Consider the following 15136-nt stretch of genomic DNA (forward strand, 5'->3'; position numbering starts at 1 on the left):
TAAAATGGGAAAAATGGGGTCTTATGCTAATCATTGTAATCAGGTAGCAACACTTGTCTTCTGAGGTGTGTTGTAACCATAATAATACAGTCATCAGGATAATTGTAATTGAGTCTGAGGGAATTAGGGCCCAATATATCAGTAAATAGGTATAAAAATGTTTGGCAGTGGAAAGAGCAACTGTTAGAATTAACTAAAACCTGTGACTCTTGCAATAGACTTAAGTTTCCAACAGCAACCCTGTCAACTGCACATCTACATTTTTAAAAGAAAACCAGAAAAATAAGAACATGAAAATCATGTCTACAAATTGATTAAAAACACATAATATAAACCAACATGTAATATTTTATATTTAGGAGGAGAATGATGTTTCACATACCGTATGATTCTGCATATGCTGGTTTCTGCTATTAATATGTAATCTTCAAAGGGAGACAGCGCAATCCCGTTTGCCATGTACAAGCCACTGAGCACTGTTCTTCCTGTTCTTGTCACGGGGTCATAGGCCAAGAGGCGACCAAGATGGTTTGTTTCGATTACCTTAATCAATATATCTAATGAAAAACTAGACTATCAAAATACCTGGTTTCAGTTAGACTGGAAAATATTCAGAAGTTGTATTAGCATGAATTAGATAAAAGCAGACTTTACAGAATGGCAGGTGGCATCTTCATAAAAACAGAAAGCTCACAGCACTAAAGGAGCAAAGGATTCTGTTCATGTCATTTCCCAGGCCAAGTGCAGCATTCTTGCAAAAACAGAGCAATGCTGAGGTTCTAAAGCCCAGAGTTCAAAATATGTTATTCTGCAGTTCCTGCTTTAGCAAAACAAGAGGCCTGTCAGGCTTCTGTGAACAATTACAACTTCAAATCAAACCGGAAAGCATCCACAGTGTTTTGCTAAAGCAAGTAAACAGCTGATATTTTACTTCTGATACGAAATAATGAAATAATTTGGAAGTTTCTTCTGGACAAAATCTGCAGGGCAGCTTTGAATTGTGTAAACGTAAGCCCTGTGGAGAGGAAACTGCCTTTATGTTTGTCATTAGTACTGGCAAACCCTCATCAAGCCTGAAATACTAAATGGCAAAGATGATGTACTACCAAACAATAATTCTGATAGCTTTGAAAAGAGCAAATGACACATAAGAGATTTCAACTATTCTTTTTTTTTCCCCCTTTAATAACTTGGATCTCAATTACCACCCCTTAAATTAAATATATTTCCTTTCATGTGCTTTTTCGCCTTGCTTAATTTTATCCACAATTCTGTTAGTAAATACCAGGTTCAATGTAAACTTTATGTCTGTGACCTCACTGAATTTCAGCTTTATGAACAGTTTGTTCTAGATGAAGTTTTACTTAGAGGCTCTGACTACAAGGAAAAGATGCCTTCAAGTACACCAGCAATTTGCCACCTTTCATTTACTGCAGCATAAGAGCATGCTTGTAGGCAGGTACCAGAGAGAAACTAATGCTACAGTCTGGATTTTTACAGCATGGATCACAGGACAATTTCTTTGGGTAGTCATACCAGAAGGTTTGTTTTTTATTTCCCCAGAAGAGCAGCTACAGAATAGCACTGCCCGTCCTCTGCCTCAGGGCTTGAACACACTGCATTCATAGCATGCTTGGCTAAAACACACAAGCACAAGCGAAAAAGCTTGTCTCTTCTGCAGTCTGGTACACAGTGCTGCCAGCACAAAAGTTAACAGTGAAGCTGCCTGAACAAATGGCCACAAATTACCTCATCTCACCTCATATTTGTGATGTCGTCTTTCCCATTTGCTACTGGAATCCGTAAAATAAATCAAAGTTTTCTTTGATATTTCTAATCCATTTAGAAATTTGAAAGGAAGCCCATCCACACCTAGTTAATAAAAATTACTACTCATTAAAATAAGTACAGAACCACCGATGGTTCAAAATTTTTCAGATCCACACAAACTTAAAATTTCAGACGCTTCAATTCCAAATCTCATAGTTAATCCTATCCTTAAGTTGTCCCAAGCTAAAGTCCAACCCCAAGTTACTTGCATTTGCAGGGAAATGCGTTCGTTGCAGCCCAGTGTTAACACACACCAAACCAAAAGCCTCTGGCAAACATTGTTGCTTTTGTTTTCTTCTTTTTTTTCTGACAAATCTTAAAGATATAAAGCTGATGGCCATTCAGTCAGTCCCAGCCCCCATGCTCACTAGTACTGGTCTCAGCTGATTTAAGTTCCTTGATCTTCCAATTTATGTATAAGCATGAGGACCAAACCCAAGCTCAATCTACTTCCCCACTAACTGTAGTATCACCTTTTTCACTCGATAGCAGGAGGGTTTTCTCTCCTGTCCTTGGATTGACTTTGTACAGGCCTAAGTAAGAATCCACCACAATTAAGTTACCATCCTGATCCATTCGGACTCCATGGGGCCGGCCGCATACTGGTTCGTAGTCTGGAGTTCCTGAGATATGAATCGGAAGAAGTATAAGACCAGGGAGCTGACAAAACAAAAATCCCAAAATGCAAAGGCTGAAAAGCACTAAACTATCATCCTTGAATAAAACAGATCCTTAAAAGCTTCCTTAAACTGCCTCTAAAAGTAACTTGCAATGGAAGTGAGGGTATAATGTCAGCCTCTGTTGATTCTGATTTCTGTTCCTTATTACTTATGAAAAAAATTGCTCCCAATCTTCAGAGAAATTCAGCTCTACTCTATTTTCACAGACAACTTTAAAGATGACTGAAGAACTGGTAGGACTACTGAATCAGTAAAACAAAATGGGTTATCCACTGTTTAATTTTTAACCCCCAAATAAAAGATGGGAGGAAAAAACACTTTTAGGGAAGATTTAACTAACTTCTCTTCAGCTGAGGGGCCCAAGTTCCCCAGGTCACATGAGAATCGTGTAAGTAATCAGGTAAAACTACAAAAACCAGACCTACCACATTTAGTATCTATATATAATTAATAGTTTTCTTGAGAGCACCAAAATTAATAAAGCTGGGCACCCTACAGTTTTGTGACCTAATGCCCTCAACTCCAAATACTTATTTTCCCCAGTACTCCAGTAAGAAGGGGACAATGTACATTACAGCTCACTAGAGCTGTAACACGTCAGTAACACAAGCTGACCGACTGACAGCTGCCAAAAAGTTAACAGCTGAGTTCTGGTCTCACTCTGAATCGAACGATCATATTGGTCTCATTTTTGGTTTCTTAACTTCCACATAGTTACTTATTTGCATAAGAGTCAAAAAAGTTCAGTCATCTTTAAGAATTCTTTTCAAATTCAGTTGAGACTAGCCTACAGCACAGGGACTTTGGGGGCAGGGAAAGCACCTGCATAACTGTCGCATTTTTAGGAAACCAGGCTAAAGCCAATCAGATATTTTAATGGCCTTTCAGGCCTGCTTGATTGGTCAAAAAGCAACACAATAAACATGTAAACATTTCAGTGTTTGTCTTCCTCGTTTACAAGGAAGGAAAGAAAATGCAACCTTGCAGTCCAGTTACTGGTCACGGTGCCAGGACACGCTATTCTGAGTCTCTGGTTCCTTTGCAAGGTTTGAAATGTTTCTAAAATATATTTTGACCTTGAGGCTGGAAAACAATTGGATGAATCGTGTCTTTAGACCACCCTCAAAAAGCTTTATATAGAAGGACTTACATAAAATGTTGTTCTTTATTTAAATGGCAATCCATGACAAGTCTATGCAAGTCAGTCTCAAGGGCTAGAGGAATGTGCCGTTATGCCTTAATCCCGCCTACATTAGGAAAAATTACATGATAGCTGTAGGCTTCTCTTACAAATTCACATAAAAAAATCAGAAAACTTTAACAGTAGCTAAAACAGCACTTCCGTTTCTCAGTGACATTTATATGAACAAGTTTGTTGTCATTTCCACATCAAAATGGTCGCTCACCACATTCGGGCATATCCTGCCCCATCCGAGTAATGAAATGCAGCTGGTCACCACTGATCATCCACAGTTTCCCATCCACAGTACCAGTGTAGATATTACCTTAAATAAGGATATTAGAAAACTCTTTTAAAAGGGACCAATGTGAAAATTAGTGAAAGCATTAGCAGAGCTCACACTCTCCGTCTTTTTGCCCTTAGGGTTCTGCTGGGTTACCAGCTAGATAAAACGTTCAGTAGGCAAAAGGACAACGTTGCAATGACTGATCCAAACCAAGAAAGTAACCCTTCTCCTAGGACATGAAAATACTAAGCAAAAAAACAAGTGTGCGTTTTGTCTTTCTTTTTAATATGTGATGTTTTGCTTTGGTTTTGAACCACCAGCATAACACCAAAAATGTGTAAGTTTGCATCAAAGGACTAAGCACGTTTTTAATTGGGTACCTGCTTAGCAGTTGCTTTCTCCTCTGCTTTTAAAATGTTTAAATTAACAAGGCAAAAACTTCACAGGAAGTCTTCAAATCTTTTGACGTTGTGTTGTAACTCCAAAAACTTCTGTGTAGAGTATCAAAGGAAAAACACTAGCAAGTGATTAAGCCCCACCTTTGAAAAATAGCATCCTCCTACCTTTGGACTAGTCGAGGCTCTGAAATAGTACAATGCATGTGACCAGTCCTTGACTTGCTGTTCGGCAGAGTACACTTTCAGTGTAAAGTCTGTTAACTGGAAACATTCCTCTGATTTGTCTTTTATTTACATAGATTGAACTAAAGTGGACATTATTTTCTTTAGATCTGACCTGCATTTTCACCCTAGCCTTGTTTACATTTAAAAACGTGCGCTGTCACTTGGCGACAGGTGTTAAAAGATATTTCATTAAAGTTATGCTACCTTTCTGTGCCAACATTACTAAAGAATACAGATTCTGACTCTGTCTAATGAGCACTTACACCAGAGCAGATAAACAAAAATGTCTAGCATCTGCTCACTCACATTTATGGAAAAATATTATGAGCAAATAGGACACGTTCCTAAAGTATCAGCTATCAGATCTAGATTAAAAGAATTGTCTGGGATTACTGGCATACGCGAAGCACCTGTTTATCTGAAGGGAGAACTTCAGAGCCACTCTTCAATACAACAGCTTTGCCTGGGAAAAACAGAGGCTGAACTTCACTGTCATAAAATATACTGGCATCCTAATGACTCCTGAGGCATGTTGGAAACAGCTGAAATTTCTGATCCCACACCACGTTCTGTATTTAAAGAGAGAAATCTTAGACTTGTAATGCTATTTTCTGTCATGCTGTGCTATGATGCTATATTTAGATTTATATAGCTAGCGCAAGTGGGTTTTGCACTAGACTTCTCCCATGGGGATTTGTAGTAAAGCGAAGGCAAACCAGAACTGCTCTAGTTACCTGTAATATCCTGTCTTATTCATATGGGAAACAGCATTTAACCTAAATCAGGCAACACCACCACAGCACTTACCACAACCTTGGTCATATTACGATTTCAACCGACTGAATCCAGTCTCCTAAAACATCCTTAAATTCAGGGAACATCCATGGTAGAATTAGCACACACAAGAAAAATAGGACCAAAACAGTATTTGATACAGCATCATGAAAGAGGTTAGTCTGGCAACACAGAGCATTTTCAGGATTAGTCCTCGTATTTAAAATATACTCTGCAAAACTCCAGTTGCGAACACTGCCCTTTCTGAAAGTTGTAGAGGAAGAGGTGGAGAACAAAAAGTGTGATAAAAAGGCTATTTAAAATAGCACCTTTGATGAAAACAGGAAGGAATCAGCTTTAAGAAGATATTTGCTAGGAATGGGGCCCTCAGTGCAAGGTGTTGAGCTAGGTCCCTTCCAGGCCTACACCGCTATGACTGAAAATGTTTCTAATTTCAGCTTGTGCAATGGCAAACAAGATTACCTCTCACCTCTGTAACATACAACACAAGACAGTATCTTTCAGACAAACATGTCCTGGGTTATTCAATAGTTCCTTGAAAAATACCATAAAACTATCGCCAGCAGTAAGGGAGGGTGTCCGAACTGCCTGGCTTAAAATGCTTTGAGAAGGGAGTTGCCTGCTTCTCTGTACTGGGTACTGCAGGAATCTCTTTTATCCACTTACACATCATGAGGAAAGTAATTCCTCCAAAACAGGTAAGTCCCAAGTCCACAGCACTAAACCTCTGTCCTAACCAGGAGATCACAGTGTCTCTCCTCTATTTGGCGTGAACTTTCATCACAGTCCCTACTTTGTTCACACACTGGGTAAGAGAGTGATTAGAAAGACATGAAATGTGCTGCTTGTTACCACTTCAGCTCTCTGCCTCCCGCTATCTGTAAGGTTCCTGCACCTACCATTTTGCCACCTCACGGACAACCAAGATGAATTACGTGGATAGGTGAGAGGAGGTTTCATATTACAGCGAAAATTTCTTTTCTATTCCAAGCTGCTCAAAAAATATGTTTTTGATAACTATGCAAATTTTAAAATAAATTCATTTGCCTCCCTCTTTGGCTCTGTGTTCAATAACAGCTTTCAAAATGAGTGTCTGTTGAGCTCAATAACCAAGCTTGAGCAGCAAATTAACACTGCTTTTGGAGACCTGAAATGGAAAAAAAATACAAGGCAAACTTATCACTAGTCCTATGACAAAAGCCCAAGTTCAGACTCACATTTGGAAGAATTCCCTCAAAAATATTTAGCTGTTTTTGCATGCTACTTTAAAGAATATGCCATTTTACACCTTTTTAAATTATATTTTAATACAACTTCTATATATTGCCAGTTTGTGGTTCTATTTTTGGTTGTTTGGTTTTTTTTTTAAATAGCAGTAGGACATTTGCTATGTCCTTAGAAGCAGCAGACAACAAAATGTTCTGCAATATTTCCAGTGAAATGTTTATAAATGTGAAGACATGGAAGAACATACAATTACCTTAATATTTTTTGAGCAACCATTTAGCAAACATTCCTATTTTTCTTTTTTGGATCTAAAGGTCTTAAGTCTCCTCTTTCAATAACTTGGCCATGTATCAGATGTATAACTTTACCCATTTTGAAATTATCTACTTGCCTTTATCATCAACAGTAAAAGACTCGGGACCTTTCAGTTGTCCTGTGAAGATTCTTTGTCCACTCTGAAGCTTTTTATTTACTTGCAATGATCCAACTAAGGCAGGCGGTGGCTTTTCAAAACTGCACCAAATGAATTATAAGATGTAAGAAACAAGACAACATTAGACTATGAAATTATTTGAAGGGAAAGTAATAGGACTTTATTCCAGAGACACTAGTTAACAAGGTATTGCCTTTTTTAAAATAATTTTTAAATACTATTACTTTAAACTAAATTAACAATTCTGTGAAGCTTGCAGGCCCAGGCTAAAAAGAATACAGACTTCTTAGGCGATTTTTTTTTTCCTGAAATCAATACAAATTATTGCCATCGTCCTAGAGAGTTTTAGTGTGTATCACTAGTCTGAGATCTGCTAACAATCTCTCTAAACGTATGTACAAATACTGCACTGGTCAGCATCATTTTGCTTGAAATTCACTTGTTTAAACAAGTGTTTCTGTTTTCCAGTTTTATATGAGAAACAGAGTTTCTCCTGTATATGAACTTTAGTAGCATGCTTTACATGCTCCTGCAAGATGAAAAGTATAGAAGTTTTGAAAGCACAAGTACTTCCCAACAAATGCAAGTATGCTACTGAACTTTAAAATTAAGCAGGGGGACATACGTGAATGGTTCTGGATCAATGGGAGATGGTAAAAAGTAAATGCTAGCAAAAGTCACAAGGACCGCTGCTGGAAACCCCCATGCTGGGAACCTGGGAGAAAAAGAAAACAATTGTATATTCATGCGCATATAGGAAGAGGGCAGGAAGGGAGTAAGAAGAGCCAATTTTTTTTGAAAGTTAAAAAATTTCAGTTAAAAAATTAAGACTGAAGGCAGACAAAGCAGACTGCAACAACCTGGCAACCCCTGCCATGGAGAGGAGTGGCCCGGCTGCTCCACAGGCAGTACGGCCATCCTGCTCTGTCCCTACACTGGAGCTCCTCCAGTCTCTGGAGGGGCAAACCAGCCCCTGAACTAGCTGAAAACCACAAGGTTTCTTTTGCTGAGTTGTATTTCTAGCAGTATATAACTGCTGTAGGCAGAGACACAAAGCCAGGTACTCACGTGGCAAGCAACTTGGCTGACTCAAGTACCTTTAAGGCCTTTTACCAATCTTATCCCAGCTGCCTATTGGAGCATTTGCTATTAATGGGTTTTACCAAGTGCTTACACAGTCATAACATGGTTGTTGCACATATGAAGCTATGGGGATCTCACATGCATCAGCCTTCAAGGAACTGGTTGATCCATTATCATCTCCTCTGCTGCAAGGCTGTAATGCCCACGGAAGAGCAACAGAGAGACCAGAGAGAACAAAGTAGCTCTATTCTACCAAGTCAATTAGGGAGGATTAAACCATTTTTTAAAAATGCGAAATCAGTAACCAAAAAAAAAAGTCAAACATACATATTTTCATAGAAAACCGCTAGAAAACCTTTAAAGGATGGATATGAGATAAAAAGGGGCGAAAGGTGTTTCCTGAGGGAGGAGAACCTGGGTATCTCCTCCAGCCCAGGACTCTTTGTTGCTGTATTCGCCTCGTGTTTCTGCAAGAGTTTTTTTTATAGGAAGAAACCACTCACCCGTGGGCTTTCCCACCTAACCAAGGCAGGACAGCACCCACTGTGAGCCCGCGGCCCCGCTCCCTCCACGGAGGAGGCGGCTGTCTGGCAGAGGAAAGCCCCCCTCCGGCCCTGCCCACCGTCTTCGTGAGGTAAAACACAGCAGGCCGGCAGCCCTCGGCTCTCCCCGCTTCCCCCGCCCGGGGCAGCCCTCTCCTCACGCACCGCCGCCGGCCCTCACGGGGGCGGAAGGACGCCACCGCCCTCTTCCCTCCCACGGAGCCCAGCGCTTACATGGCGTCGCGGCAGGCGGCCCCCTCCTCGGAGGGCACGGGAGGCATTCGCCCGCCCAGCACCGAGCCGTCCGCCGAGGCGGAGACCGCCCGCCCTCATCAGGGAAGAGGCAGCGCCGGCAGTGGGAATCGCTCGCCTCAGCACCGCCCGGGCGGGAAACGTGAGGCGGGAGCGGCTCCTCCTCCGCCGCTCCGGTGTGGCCGAGTGCGAGGTAAATAGGGGATTAAAAAAAAAAAAACCACACAGGTGAATTTCACTGTATGTGTGTAAATTTCAAAGTATTTGGGTTTGGGGTTTTTTGTTTGTTTTTCTTGTAGTATTTGAGAAAAATCGGTTGGGTTAGTTTTTCTGTATTATTCTTTACCAAAAATCAAGAGGCAAAAAGTTAAAATATATGTACAAGTATGACTGAGACACAGACACATACACTGAAATGTATCTGTTGTTCCAGGAAAAACATGTGTGTTAACGCCTGCTTGCGGCAAGCTGCATCTCCCCACACAATTCAGTGCTATGAGGAAGTCTCATTCAGTACTGATGTGATTACAACACAAGCTTCAGGTAACAGAAAAAATAAACACGCATCACATAAGTATTGCCAACTTCAACTTTAATAATGGAACCATCTTTCTTTTTTTTTTGCCATTTCAGTAATAACTTTAAGGGGAATAAAAACTTCCCTACAAAAATAAAACTAAGCTTGTCAAAATTATAAATAGTTTAAATGTTTGCTTTTAAAGACATACATTTTCATGTTTCCCTGCATTCCCCCTCCCTCCCTGCCCACATCATTTAATCATTCTTGTACCATCATATAATGAAATGAAAAGTTTTGCAACAAAAGTTTTGACAGTTCAATTGGATACTAAAATTAAAAAGTGAGAAACTGACTAGGCATGACCATTTCTTTTAAATTAAAGCTGTTGTAATTGCCAGTGTGTTAAAAATAAAGAAAATTAACCCCACACATAACATCTTAATATACTTAACTGTGGACTAAGACAAAATTAGAATATAAGTTTATTTTGGTCCCCCACCCCCAACCCCCTTCACCCCAAATCAAGACTCATAGTGCATACAACACTGACTGAGGTTTTTGGCTAACCTAAATGCAGATGCACCTACCTAAAAGACTGCTAGTTTAGTTCAAGTAAAAACAAAAATTCACATATTTTTATATGCCACTTTTAGACTCAAACAGTGTTTAAATCCGAGCAACAAATGGTTCAATATTGACAGCAATTATGTCATGGTTACAGAGTTACGGGCAGATACATAAATTAAGTAGATGTTAACAGAATACCTACCAACATGCTCATAGAAAAACAAATTGTAACAAAACATAAAAGCATTCCCTGAACCATTATAAAGTGTCTCACTTGAGGATAATGTTACTAACACACATGCACTACAATGTTACATGTGAAATTAAAAAAAAAAAATCACAAACAAGGTATGCCTTATAGATACTTTATAGTTAGTCCTACTCTTAATTCTCTTAACACTTTAAAACAGTATGATTGTCTCATTAAGTTTGCAAATTCTTTTTACCAAAAAAACCTGTGAAGAGTTTTTATTTTTAAAAAGTCTTACTAAGGAAAGGAAACAAAGGCACAATTACATCAGATTAAGGGGAAGAACAGAAGCATCTTGGAGTTTCACGTGGTATCCATTAGATGTCACCAAAGTTTTAACAATTCCTTGGGAATTTAAAACGAAGGCCCTAAGAGTGGAGGGGAAAAAAACCCACCAACCGCTGCTGCTCTTATGTCATTAGCACTCCTCCACCCACCCCTGCCCCCCCACCCCCAATATATAACTCATTTCCTCTCTGGCATGATAATGGCTAAAGTATCACTTACTCAAATCTGCCTCATGCTTCTATTGCACACCCACTTCTTTGGTTTCTTTTGAACATGCTTTTTTAGATAAATAACTCTGAAAGAACAAGTATATTTACAGTAAAGTAAAAAGTTTTCTTGCTACATTTTCCCTACTTTTAAATCAAGTAAATCAGCAGTCTGCAGAGTTTGGTAATCAGTTTTTCAATTAAGAACTTAAAAACCATAAGGAAAAAAACCTTCTGAATTACTAAAAGCAGGAGTTACTAAACTCAGTCACCAACACAGCCAATGAATGTTCATTTTCTGCTAAGCTGGAAACATGAATAAGAAATTCTACTTTCTTTGCCTGACTGAGCCTTTAACAAAGAAGCAGAGGAAGCTATTTTTGTCTTTCAGATATGATAATTCAAAATTGTCCAGCCTAAAAGTGGATTGCTGAGCCAGAGGAAAGATCTGACTTAAAGACCAAATGCATCTGTAGTTACAGCTTATGTCTAAACGCTCGCTAGATGGGCATTTCTCAGAGTTATCCGAGACATCGTCCGCTTTTCAGAATTCAAGTAAGCAGCCACCTTTTAGCTTTGCCGCACTTCTCAACCCTCCATTACACATTTACGGAACCAGCTTCTCCAATGACAACTTGTATGTGCAGCTCCGTTTCCATTCTTATTTAGCTTTTGCCTCACATTCCTTCCCGCTATTTCTATTATCTTTATTTCTTTTCCAGTGTGGATTTATGCAGTTAAAAAACCATAAAACTTATTCACAATATTACAACATCCTAAAACTTTAATCTTGTAAAATTAGTATTAACTTTCCTCTGTATAAATACTATTTCCATTTAAAACCAGTCCTCCTCAGTCAGCTGTTCAGAGTTCTCCTCCCTCAACTCCTACCTTCTTTTCAACTTTCTCTTTACCTTCTCCAGAAAGACCACTTTAAAGCCTTCCACAAATTTCACAGAACAAACCACAAGATCTCATACGCCTTCCATCTATAACAGTTCTCTCACAAATTATACAGTAACTATTTGAAAACAGAAAGGTAGTGCAAATCAATTTCATCTTAAAGATAGTGCTCCAACTAATTCTTGTCCAGATGGTTTTCTTTTTTTTAACCCATCAATTTGCACATCCTTACTTGTAAAGCTACCATTAAAGCAAAAAAAAAAAAGAAAAATATAAAATCTTATTTCATAGCATCCTAGAAATTGATTACAGTTTCACAGCTTGCACCAAGATAACTCGGAAAACTCTCTAGGCACACAGAGGGTTGCAAACTGATGTACAAACATGCAGAATCCCTTACTTGTGGGTGCAAGATGCTAAGTGACCTGGCTTATCGAACTAAGTCTATAGCAAAATTCAGGTACCCTGGCATCACAAAACAGTCTTCCGAATAAAGAAAACTACTCTCTGCTGCTCTTTGTACGTTGGGTTTGGCATGCTATACAGACATTTGGTAGCGTGCATTCTTCCTGAGTGTCCTTTGGCCCCCTTTTAACCAGGTTTCCACACCCCACCAAGGGCTTCTTCAAGTTTGTCTCTGTAAGCTGCATAACGCTTCTTTAGGATTTGCAGTTGCTCATTTTCCTCTTTGTCCAGTATACGCAAGAAGTTTTGAAGTTCAGGAATACTAAAAGCTTCCCACTGAAAAGAGGAAAAGAAAAAAGGGTGGATGACATCAACAGAAAATATACCATTTATATATACACAGTATTTTTAAACAAAACCTCAGACACTCAAAACAACCTCAGACTGAAACAGTTTGAAATGTTACATATAATGGACCAGGCATCCTCCCTGCAAATCTTAGAGATCTGAAAACATTTTGCTCTTTTAAACCGTTTTTTGTTCTGCAAGTAACAATGGGGCAGTCTAACCATAAACAAAATGTTTATAAAAGGCACAAAGTAAATATAACAAGAAAAAAGAAATCTGCTTCCAAAAAATGGATCATCTTGTCAGCACAGATCAAACAGGACCCCACTCATCCATGAAGTTAAACACACACACACAGAAACAGCACGAGTGTAACATACCATAACTTCTCCAGTTTCATGCTCACGTAGAACAAAACTGAGCATTTCTGTTCTGGGGCCTGCCACCAAACGCAGGTAGAGGGGATGTTCTCGGTCTGACAGCTTGCATGTATAAACTGCAAAAAGAATCATCACAGTAATCATCACCTTTACTAATGATGTAAACATTAAATATTTAATTTACATTTAAAATAAACTCCTGAAACTACTCTCAATGTCCATGGAAGAAGGCTGATTCTAAATGCAAGAAGAGAGTTTTGGCAAAACGCGCTTTTTGCTAAAAATACCTTCTGCCCCTTCTGGTACGTCCAAACACCACAAACTTCTAACAGCAGCCAGCGCGCTCGGAGAGCCACATGCACTAACACACATCAACACAGCACATGTGCCAGTGATGCTCGTCACCTCAACAGCTCTCTGCCAGCACAGGGACTTCAGGCAAAGACACCACGGTTTCTCTTTCTAACAATCTTATTTAATCTCACAGATCTGTGGTATATTGGGCCACCTGAAATTTAGAGCCTGATGAGGGGGAGCATCTTAAATAACATATAATGGACCACAAGGCACAGGAGATCTGTGTATATGGTTCAGTGGGTTCTCATCTTGTATGAATTATCCTGAAATATCCCCAAATCATTTACTCTTACAGACGTTACTTTTCACAAAGAAAAAAAACAACCACAAGAGAGCAAGATCGTCACCTCCATTTATCCGAGTTCTTCCACCTGCATATTTCAAGTACTCCTACAGCATAACTCCCTCCCCAAACCCCTTCACTACCAAAATGCCACAAGCCTAACTTATACCTTGGTCTTCCTTGTGACAGCGTTTATAAAGTGCAAACTTCGCAGGGTTGTCAGCCACGAAAAACTTTTTGAGCAAGGCCTCAATAACTTCACGAACAGTATTGGTGCTGCTGATGTGAAGGGTATTCACGCAGCCGTCCGGCAAGTAAAAAGCAGTTTCGTTATTGCTGTGAGCACACCTCCCCTGGCTCTGGGAAGACTGCACAGTGATTGGTCTGCATAGTTCCATCTGAACTTTGATGAAGCCAGTGTAAATCCCATTAGCATTCTGTATCAGGAGGAAAATATCAAACTGTTAAAATCAGTAATGTCCAGTCATGACATTTTAGTGGATTGGGCAGATTAACACGGTCATAGTGAACACAACTTAAATGCCACTGTAATATCTGGTGCCTCGTAGGAAAGATATTGGTTCAATAATTCAGACATTTATTCTTTCTGGTACTTCTGCTGAATATTAATCTTTTCTTAATTATAACTACTGAATTCTGAGAGTATTAGGATCTCATCAAGCATGAAGTACTACAAACTAGTTCTTCCCTAATGTGAAAACTTATGACTATGAAGTGAAATAGACCACTAACACGCATCTTTAACAACAGATTTTATGCACAAATACAGAAATTTATCTCCCACATTAGCTGTGCTTATCAAATTAGACTAAGGCATTCGGCTGGTCAAATCCTGTTGCAATTCAAAAAGAACCAGAATAAATGCCAATCTAATCAACATTTCAAATTGTTTATCCAAGTTGCTTCTGCAAGCCAAAATAATAGAATCAGACCTTGTCGAGCTAGAAAACTTTGGGCGATCTGGGTTTAGGCATAGAAAGTCCTGACCCACATGCAAACAAAATCCTTTTTAGTACATAGTCATACTTGTATGGTTTAGGATATAATGGAATTTCAAGATTTCCATATATATACACCTAGAGGAATACTTAATGTATCAGAAAAATGTGGACAACGCAACAACTGAATAACAGCTTGCTAGGCAGATAGATGTGAATTTTATTCGTATGGTCTGCAGTAGGCTGGGCTGAGTCTTAGATCTAGTCCCCAGTCCTTGGAAATGAAAAAAAAAAAATCTACATGCATTCCGTTGTCTGTATTGTCTGTGTTATGGGGTTGGAGGGAAGAAAGTCTCATGCTGACAGCCTGTATGACTACAGATTAAGTCTCTCATCATAAACATTGCATGTTTTAACTTTTCTCATTGGTTGAGCATCTTTATCAGAGAAATATCTGACAAAAAATTATCTACACAAACAGGATAAATATATCTTCATGTTTACCATCTGATGGTTTTCATCTGACAAATTTACATCTTCGTGTCAACTGATAGTTTATCTTAAACACATTTCAAACGACATTTTTTTCTACTAGTTTGTTTCAATCCATATAGAGATATTTCAGATGTGAGATTTAACTTCCAGATCTAAGAAAGAGGCTTTTACAAAGTCAATGAAACAGAGATAGTTTCATATGTAAGATGCTGAGACTAAAATGATTCACAATGCACTGCAAAGT

The 15136-nt window shown here is 39.0% G+C and overlaps 2 protein-coding genes across 9 annotated transcripts in view; both read right to left on the reverse strand.

Moving 5' to 3' along the window:
- Positions 1 to 9070, reverse strand: part of LOC142051627 (adipocyte plasma membrane-associated protein-like) — an 11817-nt gene extending 2747 nt beyond the window's left edge. Inside the window, exons 1-7 of one of the 7 annotated variants that reach the window (XM_075080902.1) lie at positions 8914 to 9070; positions 7680 to 7769; positions 7013 to 7134; positions 3917 to 4015; positions 2304 to 2453; positions 1760 to 1872; positions 383 to 543 (exon numbers count right to left, since the gene is read on the reverse strand). In XM_075080902.1, coding sequence (XP_074937003.1) covers positions 383 to 543; positions 1760 to 1872; positions 2304 to 2453; positions 3917 to 4015; positions 7013 to 7134; positions 7680 to 7769; positions 8914 to 8960 — 782 coding nt within the window. In that variant the 5' untranslated portion in view covers positions 8961 to 9070. Of the gene's footprint in view, positions 1 to 382; positions 574 to 1759; positions 1873 to 2303; positions 2454 to 3916; positions 4016 to 7012; positions 7135 to 7679; positions 7770 to 8913 lie in introns of all 7 variants that reach the window. The other 6 variants (XM_075080901.1, XM_075080907.1, XM_075080904.1 and 3 more) reach the window with 6 other exon arrangements.
- Positions 9071 to 10122: 1052 nt separating this feature from the next.
- Positions 10123 to 15136, reverse strand: part of RASSF3 (Ras association domain family member 3) — a 77867-nt gene continuing 72853 nt past the window's right edge. For both annotated transcript variants that reach the window (XM_075080910.1, XM_075080909.1), the window contains exons 3-5: positions 13608 to 13875; positions 12799 to 12914; positions 10123 to 12406 (exon numbers count right to left, since the gene is read on the reverse strand). In XM_075080910.1, coding sequence (XP_074937011.1) covers positions 12257 to 12406; positions 12799 to 12914; positions 13608 to 13875 — 534 coding nt within the window. In that variant the 3' untranslated portion in view covers positions 10123 to 12256. The remainder of the gene's footprint in view (positions 12407 to 12798; positions 12915 to 13607; positions 13876 to 15136) is intronic.

The sequence above is a fragment of the Phalacrocorax aristotelis genome, chromosome 1 (genome assembly GCF_949628215.1).
Source record: "Phalacrocorax aristotelis chromosome 1, bGulAri2.1, whole genome shotgun sequence".
NCBI classification, from domain to species: Eukaryota; Metazoa; Chordata; class Aves; order Suliformes; family Phalacrocoracidae; genus Phalacrocorax; species Phalacrocorax aristotelis.